The following is a 23,818-nucleotide window of genomic DNA, read 5'->3' as shown; positions in this document are numbered from 1 at the left end:
ATCACCAGATCCTCGGACGACCAGCCCGGAACGTCCGTGAATCGTCCCTCGCCGTGGTTCATTGGTCAGGACTCAATCGGCTTAAGAAATGGCGACGATTCAGGACGACGATCTGGCCGATCAAAAAAATAAATCATCGGGGATAATCTGGTACAGATCGGGGCGATTGGAAAAAAAATCCTTGGTGAAATGGGGGTATAACAAAGCCATACTTAAAATTTCAGTCGGTCCCAAGCATGTTAAATTAAAACAAAAATCATTTACCATAACATTATGAGCCAAATATGCCAAGTAGGTAAAGAGTTTATGCCCATGATTTATCACAAAGTAAAAAAAAATATTTAACATGGTTCATTCTTCATTTTTTCACCAATCCTAATAGTAATTAAATCGAGAATGTATGACCGTGGCCCTGATTTATAAAACAATGCAACCAGTCAACACATAGAGGAACCATGTGAACTAAGTAGAAGGTTAAATTTCCATTGTAGCACCTACTAAACACGATAAAAAAAAGGTAAAAGAATAGGTACAAAACCAATAAGTTATATCAAATAATGTGAAAATAATCTCCGAATATATAACCAACATTCAGTGTTATTAAAGAAAGTGTCAAGTTTTCGTTACACTTGAATATATCATGTGGTACTCTAAGACTTTAACACCAAAATTAATATTTACTTATCGATAGCGAATAAGCATCTATCAATATTTCATTCTTGACTTTCATTTAAGTATTGTTTTTGCCAAAGTTGCTTTGACACAGCCAAACCCGAACATTGGACGCACTAGTTGATGATCCATTGAGGTTCCCTCGTGTTGTTCAATATCAAACTGTATGAATTCATCATGAATCTCTACTGAATCAATTCCACCCATCACTATCAATTTTCCTGCATGCTGAACAATTCCAAAGCCACATCTATCAAAATTCCGAATCGTTCCTGCATCTTCAATCTCCTCATTGGGTGTCATTTTCATTACTTTTCCGTTTGGAAACACGAGATATGTAATCTGGTTGACAACAACGCTTGATATCATTCCGGCCATAGGTAAGGATTTATTGAGCAATGTACACTCCCTTGAACGAGTATCAAAGCACTGAATGGTGTCCAAACAGACGCCGTCGCCGTCAATGCCACCGAAGACGTAAATCTTGCCCTGAATTACAGAAGCTGATGCAGACCGAACTGGAAGGGTGAGATAACCGAAGTCCTCCCATGTACCCGAGGTCACACCAAATCTCTCGACGCTAAGCAATGTGCTAAACCTTTCCTCGTCTTCATCGTCATCAAATCCACCAAGGACGTACAGAAAATCGCCATGGCTGACCATACAGTGACGTCTGCGACCGATGAGCATTTTACTGCAGATGTACCAACTGTTTTGAGTTGTTAAATAGTATATCATGCTATTCGTATATTCGCTTCCCCCAGATACAAAAATTGCATTTCCGTGTGGACAAATCGCGAACTCGACACCTAATTCATATGGCGTTTGATTTAAATGAGTCCACTTTCTTTTGTGTAAGCTGTAACACCAAATATCTGTAGAAGTCCTCTCCGGGTGAAGGTTACCACCAATGAATATGATAACTTCTGTGTATTCACCGTGGTTACGATGTGCAAGTCGTGCAGAAACGAACTCTTGTCTTCTTGATTGTAGCAGATGATACTTCTTTGCTTCCTCGATGTATTCTTTGCACTCATGGCTGTTCGAAACGAGTTCCTCGGCATCTAATCTTTCCACAAGGTACTCTGGTTGCATAAGCGGAAGTCTAAGGTGTTCAAATAACTTTGCTACATGTTTCTGTCTTGATTCAGCATCGTATTTCAACCATTTCAAAACCGCCTCACACACAGTTTCTTCATCAGGTGTGATAAGATCATTGCTTTTTATTATTTCAACAATCTCATCACTATCAAGTTCTTGAAATTCTTCTGTCGACCAAACGTCAGCAAAATTGTGTATTATATAAGCAAAAGCTTTCTTTGATAGCTGTCCGCAACCATGTGATGATGCTAGCTTCCAAGCTGCTATACAATTGTCAACATCTATGTGGTCACCAATAAATTCTTCACATCTTTCTCGCAAACAATGAATCTGAAGCATTGTAGCAGCTTTAAGTATACTATCAACATTGTCGGCTGTAACGATGTCTTGGCCACAATAAACGAAGGAAAGAATCAGCTCAAATGTTTCAGTGCCTATGTCCTGAAGCGTGACGTTTCCACTCTGTGCCTCGATCATACCAGACAAGTACATAGCCTCGAAAAATGGTGACATGGAAGAGAGAACGACCTTATGGCAATGAAAGGTTTTATTTCCCACTGTTACCTGTGTGTCTGTGAACTGGTCAGCCTTCAACTGTTCATATAACCCTTTACAGAATGAGGTATAGTAGCCAAGTTTCCAGTGACAAGGATATTCATTAGGAGCTGAGCCTACAATAATGAACACAACGTGTTCTTGAGAAACTGAATAACAACGACTTATAAATGTAAGAGGAGCGTATTTGTTTTATTGGTTTAAAATCATGAATTCGAAACACTTACCTGATGGATATCCCTGTTCAAGATTTGCAAACATAGACATTTTATTACTCTTCAATGACGCCCGATTTAATAACGTCTTTACTGTAAAGCAAATTTAATTGCACATTAAAAAATCTAAATCTCAATTGTTTGATTCTAGTGTATTGGTGCAGTTCAGTTCACATGACCTCGTACACACATATATTGATTGGAAAGCATTCTTAAAATTGGTTCATGTCATGCTTGCTCTATTGAACAAACCTCTAACAGTATATCGGTGTTAAATATTTTCTTTTCCGAATGTTTTTGTGTTAGTTATATGGAAAGCTACATGTATGACAACAATATTTTAAGATATTAGGTACTCTGAATTAGTTTATTATTATTTGTTTTATTATAAAGTTTCCTCAAGTTAATGAATACTTTGATAAGATTCACCTTTTACGTTTTTTTCTTTATTCAGGATTGTTGGCATAAGAGTGAGGTTTGTGCACGTAAACTGGTTTAAACCCCAAGTAAATTTACATTTTACTGACCGTTCCAAGGCGTTACCTGGCAATCCTTGATAAAAATACCTAGTATTTTTTTATATAGTGTATATGCACTTTGTTGTTTGTGGAGTTCTGTGCTGTTGTTCCATGTTTCTTGTTTTTGATTTTTTTTGTGTGTGTGTTCTATGTCTTTCGCTTTTATGTGTCATCAAACGGGGTTTATATTGAAACGTTTGGCTACTGAGCATTCACATAAGTATTAACCCATCAATGCTTATGTATGTATGTATTTACATGTCTCAATTTAACTTAAACTTCTCTCATCTCGTACGTCCAGTTGGAATAATCACAATATATATCAAAGCGCTGATAGCGCTGCATGAACAGGGTTTTCACCATTATGATTCACGATCATATGTGTATTAATAAGGTGCTGATATGTAGCACAGTGAATCTAAGAGTCCCCGTGTAAACAAACCACAGGGGCCGCCCCAGGTTTATTGAAGCATGATGGTAAATATGACAAATTAATATTGTATTGACAATAAAGTTAATGTTGCTGTATAACCAGGCAAACCAGGATGGAGAATGTAACCAATCCCAGCATAAGACTCCATTCTATGGTGCTACAATATGAATTAGGCTTGCCAAGGATTTATTAACCAGAGAAATGAAATAGAAATTGGTTGATCATTCAGGGTGAATTCAAAAGATACACTAAAACCGTTTCTGGTTGGTAATTAGATGTTGGCATAAACAAAGACTATACTAATTATTAAACTGAAACGATCCTTTTCAGGGACACTGTTAAAATTTCAAATAGTATTTTAAAATGATATATACATTATTTACATAAAAAATGGATTCTTACCCGGGAGGAACGATAAATAGATAATATGCAGCGGCTGGTGAATTATTAAAACAGCATAGAAAAAAACTCAACGAAGCCTTCCTCCCCGTAAATGTGTGGGGTTTAATAATAGAAAATGAAAATATAAAAAAGGGTGAATGTTTGTGCTATTTCCAACCAAAAAAGAAATGTATACTAATCAAACTATACCCATTAGCAAGAGTTTGCCTATGTTTGCCTTGTTATTCACAAAACAACTTCGAAAATACAACAGATTCAAAAGAAATAATTTCTTAATTAAAATGATCAAAATTAAAATAATTGCTTTCAAACAACTGTAAATGGAACACCTAAAAAGTTATTAAATCCGTGATAGTTTCTCATATTTACACAAAACCAGCAAAAAATATCACTCAATTCATTTCAATGAGATGCCATTAAATAAAATACACAAACATCCGTCTATACGTACACTATAAAAAGTATATAAAATAAATTGAACAAAATAAGTCTTGAAAAATCTTTAATTTCAAAACTTATTTGTTTTCCTTCTTTGTCTATATGGGCAGCAACTCTCTTCTATTTCTTTATCGTCAGCTAACTCGTCAACACTTTAGTACGTGCCTGACAAAATGCAAACTCCGCGCAGTGTTACTTCCCTTGCAGTACAGTAATCACTGCCACCACAAGATTTTCATCCAAAATTGGATGAAAACTTTTAATGGCATTTTTTTTAATCATATATATTTATTCTTATATCCTTTCTTAAATAATTACTTTACGCCAGTTGATAGGCATAATATGTTTTATAAAAAAATACCAATTAAAAAAAACATTCGGAAATGTTCGGTCTTTTTTCAAATTGAAAGTAGGATTTACAAATTACAATATCAACATGGATGTGTTGTTAGCTATTCAGACATGTATCGAACGTTTTGAACCAGGATTGCAAGCAAAACCAAAACAAATCGAATGTTATTTTCTAAACAAATGAAACATGTTGCTGGAATTTCTTTTAAAGGTGTTCCGTCCATTTTGTAAATTGCAATCACCTGCCGTTTTATCTATCATCACGTGATATTTGTGAAGGCAGTGATTACTGTACTGCAAGGGAAGTAACACTGCGCGGAGTTTGGACAAAATGGCGTGCGTTCGTTATTCCCACGTGGGCTATCACGTGATGACTGTGCTCAGGTGATGAGATCATTGTGTCACATGATTATTGTTATTCTTTGTTTACGCTTCGATGTTCATTCATTTTTGGTCGCAGGGATACTACTTTAATATTATATTTATCTAAGTTCAACAAATTAAATGATTAAAATATATATTGCGTTATGATTCTATCTTGTTTTGTCAAATCTAGCTCGGTTATTGGAAACATAGCTTGCAATTTATATAGTCCGCACTTTCTCAAACTATATTTTTGGTGGTAAAAAGGCAGACGACACTTGTTACTATTAATAGGCATTTTATGTTGTGAGTGTTGAATTTGTAGCTACACTGAACAGAGTTGAAAACAACCCTGTTCAATAATCAAGGAAAAATGAATGGCATGCTAAGTGACAACAGAGATCAAGAGCACAGTTGCAATAAGCGTCAATGTAAATCAAATAACAATTGCACAAGTCATTTTTACACACAATGAATATCTTTCTTTTACAACGTAAACTATGGATTAAATAGTACAAAAGCATGGAGACCTTCTGACCTTTTTAAGACCTGGTGTGATAAAAATGCATTTACATCGCAATAACAAACATGCCATGAAGCAAACGTATAGTTTCAGTTTAGTGCGCACAACGAATTTGCATACCACATGACTTTCTTAATGCAGAGGTAGTGTGGTGTGTAAGTTTATTTAAACTCGTACCCGGACAAGGTCCAATCGGCGAGTGCTCCGTTTGTTAGATTGGTAGGCATATTAGGTTTTTAGAGGAAATGGTGCACAGACAGGATATAACCCTGGTTATTATACGTCTCTCTCGGAAAGCGATTAGTATTTTTTGAGTGCTGCGGCGGGGAATCGAACCCTCGACCCTGAATTGACAGTCAATATCGTTACCACTAGATCATGGATCAGCCACAATCGATACCATGTTGCTTTATATAATAATACTTTTCATATTTTAAGGATGAAGTAATTCTTTTTAGTATTTAAAAAAAATCCTAATTACACAGTTATTATCATAAAATGTATCAAGTGAAAGTTAAACTACATGTATATTGATTAATAGAAAAAGGAAGATACGGCCAAGCTAATTGCATTGTTTGGTTACGTACATTATATCGTTGATACTGTTATATGTCATGAATATATCATTCAATTGTCAAGTTTACCAATTTATTAAAAATCAGATTATTTAAGATCAGCAAAATCTCATCCGAAACTTGCTTCGTGTCCTAATTTTCGTAAACCAAGCTATAAAAAACGTAGTCTTCAACTTTAGGGACCAGTTTAGTATTTCAATACCATACACATGTCCAAAAGTTAGTAATAACGGTATAGTACATACGTTTTAATGTATCTTGGTGTGTTTTCTTTCATCAGTTTAAAAATTGTTTTTTCATCAAAGGTTTTTTATCGAACATATTTTATACCCACGTAATGTCAGTTGGTCAATTTTGATCACGTGGCCCTCCATGGTACAACATTGAAACCTATTTAATACTGACGCAAATGAACCGCACGAATGCATCTATATAACAAATATTCTCCGATATAAATGCTATCTTGCACCGCACACCAGATATATATTGGAATCTTCAGACGAGCGGTGACCAGTTCAGCGAAAGTCTTTACCTCGACCATGGCGTCGTCAATGGAGAATAGCTCAAATCTCAAACAGCAAGACGAGTTATACTTAACTATCACTTGGGACAAGATTTTAATCGGTATAGTTCTTTATATGGTAACATTAGTTACAATCCTGGGTAACATACTCGTGCTGGTTGCGGTGAAAATTAATCGGAGGCTGCAGACAACGTTTAATTACTACATTGTGAACCTTGCGATCACTGACGTTGCCGTTGGCCTAACTGCAATGAGCTTCCAGGCGACGTTTATTGTGTTCGGACGCTGGCCATTTGGGGAGGTCCTCTGTGCTCTCTGGATTTTCTTTGATTACGGTAAATTTCAACTTATGATAAATGTAAATTAATAATTTTAAGTGTATATTTGCAGGTAGTTTTGACTCAGTATTGCGTGACTAAACCACTAAATTACATTACTAGTAAATAAATATTGATAAAGGCATTGTTTCAACAGCATAAAAATGAATATTTCATGTTCACATCTGAATATGAACCGTCACTCGTAACATCTGTAATTTTTGGTCAAGGGAAAGTGCAAAGCATTACCCTTGTATGTGTTTGTAAAGAAGAGGGAATGCTTCGGAAAAGAAAATTGCAGTTTACAGCTGTCTTTGTGATTAAATTGAAATTAAATAACATACAGATTGCCTCCTTTATACGACATGTAAGGTTCAACATAAACAGTTAAAGCAATACTGAAATAGGTAAGTATAAGAATATACGATTAACGGTTATGAATGTTTGGCTCCGCGTGTTGGGGGAGGTTGTGGTTGGCTAGCACAAGCGGGGTATTTCAGACTCATAACATTTGGGTTATTTTTTTAATTCTCGCCCCTCGAGCAGAAAGGTTCATTAAACAAAACTCGCCTCCGAGATTTACTGGGAAATTGAATTCTTTTTTTAAGATTTAAAACAACCAGTCTTCTTCCAGAAGGGAATCTCAACGTGTATTTTAAAAACGTGATTGACGGGGGAATCATCCAATGTCTAAGGTCTCCTTTATGACAATCAACCCACCCCGACTACCGGGCTTGGTAAAACATATATTTGCACAAAGGAATTTCGATTCGTAGATACATTTATTTCTTATTTAAAGGTATTAAATATCCGTTAGATAATGTATAAAATATCATAAAACAATAATCCGATCGAAATGTGTCAGATTTCTGGTATAAGGTATGAAACGAAGGTTTTCAATTTCTGGCTTAGCCATTAATTATCTATTTCAAGTTTCGCGTGTTGAGAGCAAAGCATTGTGAGCTATGTGAAACATATGATAATCCGAACAGTACATCCACAATATTTATGGTTACCAATGGTCAAAGAAATAATATTATCAAACTCCGGTAATAAAACGAACGCGGGGCTCTTTACACGACATAGAAAGCCTTATGTTTCGTTTAAAATGGTGCAGTAAAAGAAAAATTATCTTTGATTTAAGTCTACATTTTAAGCAAGATGCTGCCTTTCAACGTAGCATATACGACATAATTTGGGATATACACGGCAAAGGAAACCATATGTTTTCTGCGCCCCGTATATCCCATATCGGGTCACCTACTAAAAACGTATATATCACGTCGACAACCTGTTTCCATGTTTAAATGTTCCATTTATTCATCGGAATCGGAAAATAAACGCCATTTTGGTACGATATAAATTTGGTGACCCAATATGGAAAAATATGGCGTCACCACGTGACCACTCCTGGACAAATGACGTTGCGTCATTTCTGTTGGAGGCGTGATATATGACTTTGCAGTATTCGTCCTGATGCTTGCTGAATACAGGAAAACCAAGCAAAGAAAGAAAGTAAGTCAGGAAGTAAGCTAGAACATAGCTAGAATAAAAGATGTATAAAAGAAGAGTATTTAACACGATTTTATCTGAGATTAATGAATAAATTAAAAATTAACCGCCAAGTAATACAAAAGTTTCAAGTTTCAAAGTTTATTGGCAGATCGGCATAAAATAGCCTTTGGCCATTAACAACATAAATATGGCAAAAAACATAAATCAACTATAATGGGGGACGGAATAATAATAAATATACATCATGTAATTAAATATGACAATATAAATTGTTAAACACTTAGAAGGGAAAAGCATAAATAAACAAAGGTTAACATAAGGAGGATTACTATTGTACAAGGAAAGTATTTCTTAAATTCATGGCTTCTTTAATGTAGATTGCTATCTTAGTTTGTCTTTTGCTTAACATTAGTCGTTTAAACATATTTAAATTTGGCCATGATATATTTCCTAGATATTTTAAGCGTAAGAGTCTAAATTTACTACAGCATAATACAAAATGGTATTCATTTTCTATAACATTAGCGTTACAGCATTTGCAAAGTCTGTTTTCTCTTGCAATACCGGTATACAATACAAACGACAATACAGAAAACATGCGCATACACATGTATGCATCAGCAATCGCTGAATATCACTTTGGACCAACCAAGATACACGAAGAAGCTTTCACGAATACAGATGCTCAAATAACAAATTAACGATACAATAATGCAATGTGTACTATTAAGAATGATGTTCAAGTCAGAAAGGAAGGTGTACAAGTCAGAAACTAAGATGTATAAGTCAGAATGCAAGACGAACAGGTAAGAATGCAAGATGTACAAGTTAGAACGTAAGAATAACAAGTCAATAAGTTAGATGTACAAGTCAGAATGCAAGATGAACAAGTCAAAAAGTTAGATGTACAACAGTACATGTCAGAATGCGAGATTTACAAGTATGAAAACAGTATGTACAAGTTAAAAAGCAAGATGTACATGTCAAAATGAAAGATGTTCAAGTCGGAGAGCAGGATGTAATTTTTGCTTGAATACCCTTCCATACCTCTCTGGGTGTCGGCGGAGGATTCTCCTCGAGGCGGATTGTCCACCCAGATATGTATTTCGGAAATGTTATTATGCACATGCTATTGACTCTTACGTAAAAACACTTTTATAGAATAAATAAATGCCCTATTTTCATTCAAAGCATGTGTTAATGATAACATAATATTATTTTTGGAAATTTTTAAACAATAGTTAAGTGGTATTTAACCATGTCAGCAGTAAGCTCCCGCATAAATATTTGCCTTAGCCAATCACCTTTGAGTTGTATCTCATGTGGCAATGAACAGCCAATCGCGATACCATGTAGCCATTACTGATATATGTTTAGCGTGGGCGAAAGCCTCGGCATTTTATTTTAGTTTCACAAAATCCACCTCCACCACCATTTCCACCACCTTTCGTTTAATTATCTGTCAGTATAATAAGGTCGTAAAATGAGCCGATCTTACTTTTTTCATGTCATATTTGATTGTGAACACATCGTTTACGTCCATGTTTTTCTTCATTTTTCTTACCATATGTATCGTTACAGTTCTCTGTTTCTATTCCCTTCAACAGTTTTGACCGGCACTATTTTTACAAAATAATATGTTTTTAGTAGGGCGGATTATCCACCCAGATATGTATTTCGGGAAATGTAATTATACACATGCTATTGACTCTTATGTTTTATTTTACGACATTTCGTAAAACACTTTTATGGCATTAATAACTGCCCTATTTTCGTTCAAAGCTTGTGTTACGTTTTCTCTTACCGTAAGAGTTCCACCCGGCCTGTGACTAAGTACCTTGACATTGGACTATATATAAATGGGTGGTATCGTGTTGAAGTTAATAACTATTAATTACTGACCGAGAAATGAGGGAAACATCTACATAACATTGATTATAATATTAAAATTGGTATTGAGTAATAATTAGCATGTCCCCTTCGTTGAATTCATTATATCAGATTTCTAGCCTTTGTGACTGATACCTCTTGTTCTCGAAAGCACAAGTATTTAACAAAACGCAGTTGGACACAACCTTTCAAAATTGATTTCGTTTTCTGTCGGATGATACGATGATACATGTTACATCATGACATGATGCATATAAATGAAGTTCAATTGCGGGCACTGTGACGTTTTTGGCAGGCGCGATTGCAGAGATTTTCTTTATTGTTATGCTATCCTCTGTGTTGAATAGGTCATAGTCAATACTTCACAACGCTGAAAAGCTGAAGATATTTGCTACATGTATCTTATGCTGACTTGCTGACTTATTTTAGGAATGACGTTTGTGTCTGTGTTCACGCTGATCCTGATATCCATTGACCGGTTCTGGTCCATCGCATGGGCGCTGCAATACCGCCACAGACACACCAAGCGGAAGTGCATTCTCTCCATTCTTGCTGTCTGGTAATAATGTGCTCCCACTAATGGTGCATTATATAACTCAATTAGTCTGAATGATAAGGATATGAGTACAAATTAGGATGCATTGCCATAGATTAAGGTTGCGTGATACTATGTGATTTATAGAACGGTCGCCTCGTGTTATCGTTAACATTGCAGGCATTTTTCCATCAGAATTATTAAATTTAAACAGACATTTCCACTTACATTAATGCATTGGTTTACGTTGTTATAAACACAAAAAGATCTTTATCTCGCATCACGTAATGAGATTGTATTAATCCGTACCTCAAAATGATTTCTTGTTCTTTATGAAAATAGAGTAAAACGTTTTGCATAGAATCTTTGTGTGTTTTTATTGATAATTTGCAGCAAATATAAATATAACTCTCACAACACAAAGGCAATATCTGTGCATATTTCAGGGGTTTTATGTTGCTGCTATGGGTTCCTGCGTGGATCGCTGACCGGGTGAGGTATAGCGAACCCGGTGTCTGTTTCTGGGACCCCTCCCTAAACAAGGAGTTTGTTTTCATCGTAGCGATCCTGGGCCACCATGGTCCATACTGTATCATGATATTCTGCTATACGTACGTATTTATATTCATGCGAAAAAGGTCCAAGATCACAGACGTGAGTTTCAAAAGTGACACTAAGACAGTGACGCAGACAATCACAGTGTCTACTGTGTCAAATGACTACAACGAACCTTCTACGTCGAAAGTTACCAATGTGGTCAAGATCAATGTTAAACCAAAACAAAGCAAGTCTCTGTCACAGAATCAATTTGAGTCGAAGTTTTCAAACCATTTAGAAGTTCCAACTACCAAGTATGGGTCGTCCGAAAAGGGGATTAGCCAATCGAAACAAAGTAATCGCATGGCTAAAGACAGGCGTGCTTTTATCACTTTGACATACATACTATTTGGCTATGCTATTTTATGGTTACCTTTTCATATCGTGTTTGACATCAGTATCGTTGACCCTGCCCTAGTACCTGAGCAAGTTTTAAACTTGGCCTTTTGGATGGCATACATCAACTCTACACTGAACCCATTACTTTATAATTTTAGTAGTCCTGACTTTAGAAAAACATTTAAGCAATTGCTGATGAAGTGTTGGCCTTTTAAGAGGTAAAATGATTATTGAGAATGGTCAATGGTAAATAAAAAGCTTGTTCAGCTCATTTTGGGATACAAAAATTGTTCTTGTGCGTGAAAATAGTTTCAGGTTGTGCAATATAACTACCATCCAGAGCACGTGCATATATCTTTGTCAATCACCTAAAACAAGTATTAGCTTGGTGCTTGTACGCGCTTTTCATTGGCCGAGGGGCCAAATCAAGTTGAAAATACCAGCTTGACCAAAAAATGAAATAAACGACAGTAACCTTCTTACATGAGCAATGCATGGTCGTAGTAAAAAACACTGATATGAGAAGAGCTTTTTGGACAACAGTAACAAAAAGTATCTGATTAAACACGAGCTGATGATTTCGGTGTACATCCCACGATCTTATGCTTCATTTGCATTTGTCTTCAAAATTGCATGTGATTTAAAGTGAGCTTAAAATGTGTAATATACTAATATCTATATTCACCGAGTGAGCACCAAAAGCTACGCAACTTAATTATATATTTACGAAACATTTACTTTTGGTGTTCACGGAGTGTTTGCGATCGAACACTGAAACAAATGCTCTTTGTTTTTTTCTTTATTTATTGCAAACATGTTGTATGAAATGAGAGGAATTTAAAGTTATTTAAGAAACGTGCACCAAAGTGTATGCGAACGATGCGTCATTTAAGGAATGAATTGCGGGGTTGATGTCATTATCGGGGTATGAACGCAATTGGGCTGGTCAAAGTGTGTGGTGTCCGAAGGACTCCACGCGTACTTTGACCAGCCCAATTGCCTTCATATCCCTGATAATGACATCAACCCCGCAATTCATTCCTTATATTTACACCAATAGTTCATTATTTCATTCAAATTTTCGAAATTTCAAAAAAAAATACTTCATTCCATTTAAGAAAACCTTTCACTAATCCTTTTTTTCCCATTCTGTAAATAGAACGACCCGACTGTAACCGGAAACATTTTTTCAAATGACGTCACAATAACGCGGAAAAAGATCAACATCTTGAAATCACTTTTAAATGTAAAAATGAAACACTTATGGCAACAGTACATTTAAAATATAATAAATTAACACTTTCTAAAGTGTTCATTTATATTTTACGGGACCAGCTGACACAATACAAACAATAACAATATCAATTGTTTTCATGTATATTGTTATGCGATGAATTGCGATCCGAACATATCCGAAGATGTTGCGTTCATCGATTGATAAACGCAGTTGCCAAAAGGCAGTTCATTTAAGGAATGGAAGTTGACGTGTAAATATTTCGGAAATAGCATCGTTGTACGTATGTCTCAAACCTGCGCAGTCGTTTGATTTCGAAGTGAACGCCGGCTAAATTTTAAACAGGGAAAAATATCAAATTCATCAATTTTATTTCTCAGTTAAATCTCTAAATCACAAGAAAGCATATGATAAGGAGCGTAATTGTTGGTCTCAGTGTAAGAACGTATTTTTGTTCACCGAATGAGCTCCAGCAGCAGTATTTTACGAATGGCGTAGCCATGAATTAAATATTTACTTTGATGTTCACGAAGTGAAACATATTGTAATCTTACACTGCAAAATATAATTTGTCTTTCTTCTATATTTCTAAAAAGGATTTTAAACGACAGGTTTGTTTGGTATTCCATTCAAATAAAATGATACCATGATTACTCAGAGCTGCTAATGAATATTAGGCTCGGCCTACTGTCTGATGTTATTCTTATTACTGCTGCAGGCTTTTGTACATATCAGTGTTGTGTTAACTATCATGAGATGTATATCGTTATTAAAGTATAAAACATTGAATTGTGTTTATATACACTGACCACCCAATTTCATAACACGTTTATTGTAGATTTTCAGATATCCATACGCAATTATTTTCACTAAGCACAAAAGAGTTCCAGCAAAAATACATTTTTACTTAATTTTTTTAACTGAGATGGGAGAAAAAGCATCTACCATAGCCGCTCGTGTAAGATAGGTTTCCATCCGACCCTCGCGCAGGGTGTTTTGCGGAAATTCGGTTAACCTCGTTTCCGCAAAACACCCTACGCTCGGGTCGGAATAAACCTATCTTACACGAGTGGCCATGGATGACTTATAATCTTATATATGGCAAGTGTATGAACATGGTAGGTGCGAAAATAAATATGCATTTTGTATAACACAACCAATATACAAAGTACAGTATTGTTGTTTAATGTATTATTATATGTATGTTTATAACAGAATATTGTTGCAATATTGGAAACAGCATGGTTACAGAAGGTGAAAACTATTTAGATTATTTTATAGGGACTCGCTCTTGGTTTGTAAAATACACTTATTTTTGTTTTATTCAGTTGAATAGTCATTGGTGTTTAAAGACAATGATCTTTCTGGTGCATGATCACTACTACAACAACATAAATATATGTAATATGTTTTCAAACCACAGAATGCTGCTAAGTGCTTCCAATAGCAACTGACCAGCCTGTGTATAGAGTGATTAAGGCTAGTGTATTATTGTTGCAGAATCGTCATTCTGGCAATTTATTTCTCATGGAAAGCCTCCTGTAACAGTAATACATGAATTATCGAAAAACAGGCGTTCTTTGATTTAGAGGTTTAATACAAATGTAAAGTTTACAAGTTTGAATACAATAATGTTTGGTATAAGTGTTAATCATGCTTATATAAAGGTTTTGTCTTCCCGACTTGTCAATAAAGTGAAGTAAAAACAATGGTTGATTGTTATAGGTTTATTATACATGACTGAGCACACTTGTTCCTTTAACAGAACTGAGACCTAAGACGCGCCAGCTACGTTTTGAAACTAATTAAGCGTTATGGTTACAGTATAATTGCATATTAACAACACTATTTCATCATTTAAAATAATGGTGCTATAGAACATTAATTTCACTCGAGTTGTCTGTAATGTATAGGTTGACTACACAGAACGTATTTAAAACGAAAATAGTGAGTAAGCCTAGTGTTATCAAATTAATTGATTTCATACAAGACATGAACTACACACTGTACACAGTTTAACTTAATTCGTGTCAGATTATATACTAGAGTATGCCGTCAAAATATTGTTAATCAGAATACATTAATTACATATAACTTTATATACATGTTTTTGTAAGGGCCCAGAAAAAGAAAATGTTTTGCTCATTTATTGATTTTTCTGCCGCATTTGACTCTGTCTGGCGAGCTGGCTTGTGGCATAAGCTAATGCAAACTGGCTTACAAGGTAAACAGTCATAAAAAACATGTATAATGATATAAAATCATGCGTTTCCATCAATGGGCATCTGTCTCCCATGTTCCCAAGCTTTTGTGGAGTTCGTCAGGGAGAAAATCTGTCTCCGATTTTATTTTCTATTTACCTAAACGATTTAGAAGAATTCCTTAAAAGAACATGTTCTAGTGTTTCTATAGAACTAGATGCTAATGAGACAAGTATGTACCTTCAGTTACTTATTCTCTTGTATGCTGATGACACTGTACTCTTTGCAGACAATGAACGTGATTTTCAAAAAAGTCTTAACTGTTTCCAAGATTACTTATGCTCTATTTCTTAGAATTAATAACCTAGACTTGCCTTTGGACATACAACTGAAGCTTTTTGCTTCTACCATTGTCCCGATTCTAACGTACGGATGTGAAGTCTGGGGTTTTGAAAACCTTGATCTGTTGGGGCAATTTCACTGTATTTTTTGCGACGGATTACATATACTAGAAAAAGTACTCCACGTTACATGCTCTACTCGGAACTGGGTAGATACCCCTTAACACCATAGTTAAAACCAGAATAATTAGTTACTGGAGTAAACTCGTTTCATCCAATGACTCGAAAATAAGTTTCTTGATATATAAAGGCATTTTACATAGTAATAATTCAGTCTGGGCCAGTTACATCAAGTCAATACTTGATTAAACGGGTTATTCATACGTTTGGCATAACCAAACAAGAGTACCTGTAAAACATGTCAGTAAACTTGTGAAATCTAACCTTGTAGACCAATTTCAGCAAACCTGTTTTGAACAATTTAATCTTTCGTCTAAGGGTAAAATGTACTCTTTGTTTAAGTCTGATATTAAATTTGAGGAGTACCTTAATATTTCACCCAAATCTCTACGTTTTACATTCTTGCATTTCCGCACTAGTAATCATAAATTCCCTATCGAAGTCGGTAGATGGAGACAGAATGCTGTACCACATGTCAATAGAAAGTGTACGTTTTGTAATCTAAACGATATCGGTGACGAACTGCACTATTTACTTACATGTCCATTTTTTAATCCTACCAGAAAAAAATACATAAGTAGTCGTTTGTACTCAAGAACTAATGTCTTACACTTTAGTGAAGTTTTGAATTGTAAGAACCCGGATACCTTAAGGAAAACAGCAATTTTTGTTAAAATCTTAGTTAATCACTTTATAGTTTTTCATTTTATATCCCATAACTATATCGATTATATTGTATCCTAATTCAAATAAATGAATTTGTTTTGTCATAAAAAAAATAATACTATTAAAACTAACCACATTCCCCTTACTAATTATATTTGTTTTGTATAATGATAAACTCTAAACCTGTTGTGAAGCCGCCATTAACCCACATATTTATACCTGAGTTAACATATATATATTGCGTTTTCACATGCTTTTCCTTAAATGTAAACTGTGATATAATAAAAGAATATTGAGTATTGAGTTGAGTTGAGTTGTAATCATATAGCATGGCATTGTATTAAAATAGCGAACATTCTGTTTGCCTGTGTGTTAGTCCATTCCCATATTCAGATAATGTACATGGTTTAGAGGTCCGTGATATTGACAATACAAAATATTACGGTGTTTCGAAAAGGGGGAGAGACTGAGAAATAATTTAAAAATAAAGAAATAGGAATAGTTAATCAGTTAACATACCGTGGAATATTTTTTTCCAATGGAGGCTCATTTAATAAAACTTTATATGTTTATATTATATGTAACTCATGGGCTGTAAGCTTATAGTTAGTCAAATTCTATTATTTTTTATATTTATACCACATGCGAAACCTTGTTTCCGGTTTAAAGTTACCATCACGTATGTTCTGTATCACACATTTGTAATATCACTCAGCATGTTTTTAACAAATTAATTATTAATATTCCAGCAGATAAACGTTTATTTTATATGGTTTTAAAGTAGTTCATTTTTCATATAAATCATCAGAGGGAAACTTGATATTTCCTCTTAGTTTCATAAAAAAACATCCTTAAAACGTTCGTAACTTTCTGCATTTAAACTTGAAATGACGTCGTGAGCATATAACAAAATTATGATGTCATAAAGCCGGATGTGATGTCACCACCAATATGAACGTCAATTTCATTACAAGTATCGTGTTTATGTGGTGATTATTACTGGATATCATTTTACTTAAGAACTCAACCAAAACGATCTTATATGAAAAAATATTTTCCGTGTATAACATTTCTGCAATGCATTTAGTGCTGGAAATAGCATCACTTTGTCAGGTTATGGTATTCGGCTCATCTTCAGCGCATGTGAAACAGGTAGGTATTTTTGTGTGTTTAACTGGAAAAAGGCATGTGATAAAAATAATCTGACACTGTTATTCAAGAGTTCCTTAAAGGTGTTAGTAAGAGAGCCTTTGGCGTCATTTATATGTGAATTATCCTATAAATTCATGTATATAACAACAAAAGGAGCAGAGTAACTTATTATCCCGTTCAAATTACTTTACAAATGTGTTAAATCGAATGATTCACCTATGATAGAACATGCGTGCTAATCGCAGCAAAAAAATATGTCATATTATGTTCGCTCGAAACATGCAACCATCAGGGTCGGATAAATGCCACATTAAATCGTATAGAAGAGCATTCAATTGAAGCAAAAATTACATTTTGCACCCTGACTTTGCATCCTGAATTCGTTATTCGGGCAACTGCATAAAAAACTGCTAGCTTCATGGAAGTGTATCCATGAATCTCAGAAACAATCGTAACAAAGTGCTTGCTTACTTCTTCTGTTCGGAATTGTACATATTTTCCGCAAATTTAAACACACCCACATATGACAAAGGATATATTTTAAACCAAGACCCTGAAACGACAGATGAACAAAGCACAAAAACCTAGTTATATATTTTAACCATACGGACGTTTGCACCATTTTATTGTATTTAAGCGGTAATTAGTTTAATGTAACCTACAGCCAAGTATTTCTGATACCGAAAAAGAATGAATTAACGTTTTCTGCTCCAAGTGTTGTCGTGTCCTTCAAGACAATGACGCTTGACAGTGGTGATATAAAAAATGAATATCTTCTCGTGATAAAGATTGATCGAAACAACCCAAAATTTTGTAAAGAGTATAAAATTATATTTCTTAGGCAATCGACCTGCACCGTACAATCAATATTGGGGTTGTCCGTTAAAAAATTGAATGGTATATAGTGCAGGCCTTCAATTCGCCTGTGAAGGTAAACATTTAAACACATGACCTTGATAACCTTTGGTCAAATTACGGGTAAATTCTGGCCGGATAACCAAAGAATACTATTGCTGTTTCATAGATGCGGATAATTCCGTGACTTCATTGAAAATAAATGTTATATAAAAGTACATAAACTATTTGCAAGGCACTAACAGAAAAGAATGACAAACACAAAGTTGGCAAATCATTGACGTGTTCACATCAAATATATTTTGTATTGATTGTCTGTCTGTGTCATCGATACGCTTCCTCAAGTAAAGCGACCACATATGGTAACCTTAATCAAAACAAAGGACAAACAAATGTATTCTCTTAGAGAGCTCAAAGGCCAATAGTTATTGATTTTGTTTGAGAAAAAATACAGTAGAAACGATTAGAAACTACGATGACTCGCATTATAGAAAAAAGAAATAAAGACAATCAACATATTGCCTCATGTGATACGATCTCGTCATAACATTAACGTTAACACGCAAACTATATTTTCAAAATGCTCCGATGATAATTATATGTGCCTGTTGACATGGATGAACTTCCTTAACATATCCGGTAGCACAATCAACGTGCTGAAGTCTTCGTGTTACAGATATCCATCGGAATATGAGAAGATTTTCTCAGCAAGGGAATACTGGATAGCAGAAAACTAAAAAGAGATTTTTACTGTTAATGAGTTACTGTTATTGTGAAACTCGTCATTTTAAATTAGCGTTAGCTAACAATGGACCTGACCAGTAGAATCAATCATTAAGTTATTTAAAGACATTAAATAATATATCGTCCCAGAAATACTATTATAGACATATTTAAACCATTTGGAATGAGGCACTGTAATAAACAAGAAATAAACCAAGTATACACTAGACAATCAACAAGATACACACCAGACAATCACCAAGATGCACACTAGACAATCAACAAGATACACACTAGACAATCAATAAGATACACACTGGACAATCAACAAGATACACACTAGACAATCAACAAGATACACACCAGACAATCAACAAGATACACACCAGACATTCAACAAGATACACACCAGACAATCAACAAGATACACACTAGACAATCAACAAGATACACACCAGACAATCAACAAGATACACACCAGACAATCAACAAGATACACACCAGACAATCAACAAGATACACACCAGACATTCAACAAGATACACACTAGACAATCAAAAAGATACACACTAGATAATCAACAAGATACACCCAAGACAATCAACAAGACACATACTAGACAATCAACAAGATACACAATAGACAATCAACAAGATACACACTGAACAATCAACAAGATACATACCAGACAATCAACAAGATACACACTAGACAATCAACAAGATACACACTGGACAATCAACAAGATACACACTAGACAATCACCAAGATACACACTAGACAGTCAACAAGATACACACTAGACAATCAATAAGATACACACTGGACAATCAACAAGATACACACTAGACATTCACCAAGATACACACTAGACAATCAACAAGATACACACTAGACAATCACCAAGATACACACTGGACAATCAACAAGATACACACTAGACAATCAACAAGATACACACTAGACAATCAACAAGATACACACCAGACAATCAACAAGATACACACCAGACAATCAACAAGATACACACTGGGCAATCAACAAGATACACACTAGGCAATCACCAAGATACACACTGGACAATCAACAAGATACACACTGGATAATCAACAAGATACACACTGGACAATCAACAAGATACATACCGGACAATCAGCAAGAGTTATAAAACTAAAGGTGATACCCTGGAAACTATAGTCTCTTTTAAGTTGCTTAAGCAAACGTTTTTAATACTCTTAAGTTGATAGTTGAGATCCAATCAGGTTTTCATAATCAGATCCTTAACAGAATGTAACATTTTCATACTTAAAAGCTTGGTTGATATTCGGCATTTGACTCTGTTTGGAGAGTAGGTTTATGCCAGAAATCAGGAATTATGCAAGGAGAGGACTTATCTCCTTTTCCCTTTTTATATGTGTTTAAATGAAATTGAATAACATCTTGATGAAAATGATATTCAAGTTGTGAATGAAGAAAGTAGTTAGTACAGAACATACATTTTATTTAAACATGTACCATGTACGTCGTCTACACATACATACATTTTTTTCATATTTCACATCAACGTGCATATACGACATGTAAAGGTAAATGGTAAATATATGTTTGCTGTTTCACATTTTTATAAAACAACATAATATTTGTAACAAAAATTGGTGGCAGAATTAAACATCTAACTTTTCGCATTCAATGAAGTATTTCTAATAACAAAAGCTTATTTAATACACAATGCAAGTTGAATCATTTCATTCCTGTCATTTTATTTCAATGAATGTAGAATTTTGTACACAGGGTGCATGTAGTAACAATGTATTAGATATTCCTTTTTAACATCGGACTAACATGGACATATACAAATAAAATGAAATCCATATTCAATAGCATTGGTATTGCAAGTTAAACAATACCGTTCCTCTCTAGATTTTCGGTTTCTGGCATATCTACCAGTCTGAATTCTCGGTGAAAATACAGATAGTCTAAGTCTGAAGAAATATAAGCGTAGTTTTTTAGGTATAATATCTAGGTATTTTTCGTATTCTTATGAAGTTTTTATCTCTTTATGATTATATAGTTAATTGCCAACTGAACATGGTGGATGGCAAAATATGCCAATAATAAAAAATGGCGAGTCTATTAAAATATAGGAGATGCAATTCTCTTTCTTTTTGCATGTCTTTATTTGATAATGAAAGAAAAAAAATACTTAAATCGTTGCTACTCAATACGTCCAAATATGATTAAGCTTAAAGAATTTTTTAGTTCCAACAATAAGTCTTAACAAATCTTTATGAAGCATTTTTCTTGACTGTTTTATTTTATTTATTATACTCCAAATGTACGTTGTACATGTTGCTAATGGTACAATTCTGGTCGTTTTTTCATCATTATGTATCATGACTTGTTATATGTCATGTTAAATATTCCTTTTCTGTCTTGTAATTACTGTAAAAAAATATTATACATATGTACCGTTACAATTTTACAGTAATTAAAAGTATTTGAAGTTCCTTGAATATCATTCTATAACCTCCGACGAAACAACGAAAGCAATACTTTTCGATGGTATTATTTTGGAAGTCTCAGTGAAACACTTGAGAAACCGAGGAAATAACATCCTATGTAACAACATGCTTGCAAAAAATGGAGCTTACAGACGTGGTCAACGAGCCGAGGAATAACTGAGATAAAATCCTCCTTCTGGGGAAAACTCAGAAACCTCTGCCCGTTTGGCATCCAAATTTACAGGATTTGTCTTGTACCACTAGATGTCGGGCCTCATCACACATAAGCACCTTGACAATAATGTATAGAGTACATATCATTTGCATGATCCATGTATACGTACTGTATCAAGTTATACAAGTGTAAATTACATCGCTATGTTCTTTGTATACAGGTGAAAACAAATGGAACATTCATATGATGAATAGCATAATAACAGAAAACTTTCACCTCAAACATGTGCTTGTAAAATCTAGCAATAAATTGAATCGATGTGAACGTATCGGTTCCCCAACGCTGAATGCCTTTACATTCATATGCGCACGAAATACATGTGCATATAAATCACTCGTGCTTATTCTTTATTCACCATACTAAATGAAACATGGCACAGTCTACGCCGCTTACATAGGCCCGTATTCGGTCTTTTACTAGAGTTTGATTGAGAGTTTAGTTCTTAAAAACACTTCGGCAACCCTTTTACAAAACCGCCGCCTGATGGAGCACTGTCAAAACAATATTTTGGAAACAGGTTTGTCGAAGTGATTGAAGAAATGTATCACATAATCAAACTCCGGTAACAAAACGAAGGCGGAGCTCTTTTAGCTGCATAGACTGCCATTTGTTTCAATTAAAATAGTGAATAAAGGAAAAGTTATCTTTGTTTAAAGTCTTAATTCGAAGCAAAATATTGCCTTCCGATGTAGCATTTATGACGTATTTTTTCATGTGGTATACACATAGTGAATATATTAAGATCAAAATATATCATAACAATGCTGACATTATTGATACGTTTTGTCATTATCTAAAAGATACATCGATCCGTATTTATTTTATTTTAGTGTAAACCAGTTTGATCATTCGTCTTTTTTTGTACATCCATAACTTTGCAATACCTTTTTTTCAATTAGTTAGTGCGTATAAATTATACCGTACGACTGCTGCATGATTCGGTGTATAAATTGTCTTCATTTAAGGAATGAATTGCGGGGTCGATGTCATTATCGGGGATATGAACGCAATTGGGTTGGTCAATGTGTGTGGAGTCCGAAGGACTCCACGCGTACTTTGACCAACCCAATTGCGTTCATATCCCTGATAATGACATCAACCCCGCAATTCATTCCTTATATTTACACCAATAGTTCATTATTTCTTTCAAGAATTGTTAAAAAAATACTTCATTTCATTTAAGAAAACCTTTCAGTTATCCGTTCTTACCCATTCTGTAAATAGAACGACCCGACTATAACCGGAAACATTTTTTTTCAAATGACGTCACAATAACGCGGGAAAAGATCAACCACTTGAAATCACTTTAAAACGTAAAATTGAAACACTTCTGGTACCAGTATATTTAAAATATAATAAATTAACACTTTCTAAAGTGTTGATCTATATTTTACGGGACCTGCAGAAACAATACAACCAATAACAAGATCAATAGCTTTCATGTATATTGTAATGCAATGAATTACGATCCGAACATATCCGAAGATGTTGCGTTCATCGATTGATGAACGCAATTGCCGAAAGGCAGTTCATTTAAGGAATGGAAGTTGAGGTGTAAATATACACAGCACATACTCTAATTCGATTTCCTTTAAATGATTTACGTCAGCGCATTTTTAATAATTATAATGCTTAATGAGAAAGGAGCACTACGAATGTGATCTCGTTATTGCCTTAATTGGAAGGTCAACGAGGGAAGCTATACTAATTATAATCTTGTTTTCAGTGTTGTTGTAAGGTAAAGTGAGTGCTCACGGGTATCATAGCAAGGTCAATGTTCATCCCCATACATTCAAAGGTTTGAACATATTAAATTATCTAAATTGTTGGAATGCACCAGTGAATGCACCTATGTGTTTCAGTCGTTT

At 34.6% G+C, this 23,818-nt stretch overlaps 2 protein-coding genes across 2 annotated transcripts; one reads left to right on the top strand and one right to left on the bottom strand.

Annotated features, from left to right (window-relative positions):
* Positions 1-367: 367 nt before the first annotated feature.
* Positions 368-2,641, bottom strand: LOC128224879 (kelch-like protein 24). The gene is made up of 2 exons (XM_052934974.1): positions 2,556-2,641; positions 368-2,444 (listed from the first exon to the last, which is right to left on the bottom strand). Exons 1-2 carry the CDS (start codon positions 2,593-2,595, stop codon positions 727-729), a joined length of 1,758 nt encoding a protein of 585 aa, XP_052790934.1. The 5' UTR covers positions 2,596-2,641; the 3' UTR covers positions 368-726.
* Positions 2,642-6,685: 4,044 nt separating this feature from the next.
* LOC128216386 (muscarinic acetylcholine receptor M2-like) lies at positions 6,686-14,874 on the top strand. Its single transcript, XM_052922949.1, has 4 exons — positions 6,686-7,004; positions 10,821-10,950; positions 11,373-11,777; positions 14,862-14,874. Exons 1-4 carry the CDS (start codon positions 6,686-6,688, stop codon positions 14,872-14,874), a joined length of 867 nt encoding a protein of 288 aa, XP_052778909.1.
* The last annotated feature ends 8,944 nt before the right edge of the window (positions 14,875-23,818 follow it).

This window comes from Mya arenaria, chromosome 2 (assembly GCF_026914265.1).
Source record: "Mya arenaria isolate MELC-2E11 chromosome 2, ASM2691426v1".
Lineage (NCBI taxonomy): Eukaryota > Metazoa > Mollusca > Bivalvia > Myida > Myidae > Mya > Mya arenaria.
Note: the sequence above shows the minus strand (reverse complement) of the source record. Positions and strands in the feature narration are given on the sequence as shown.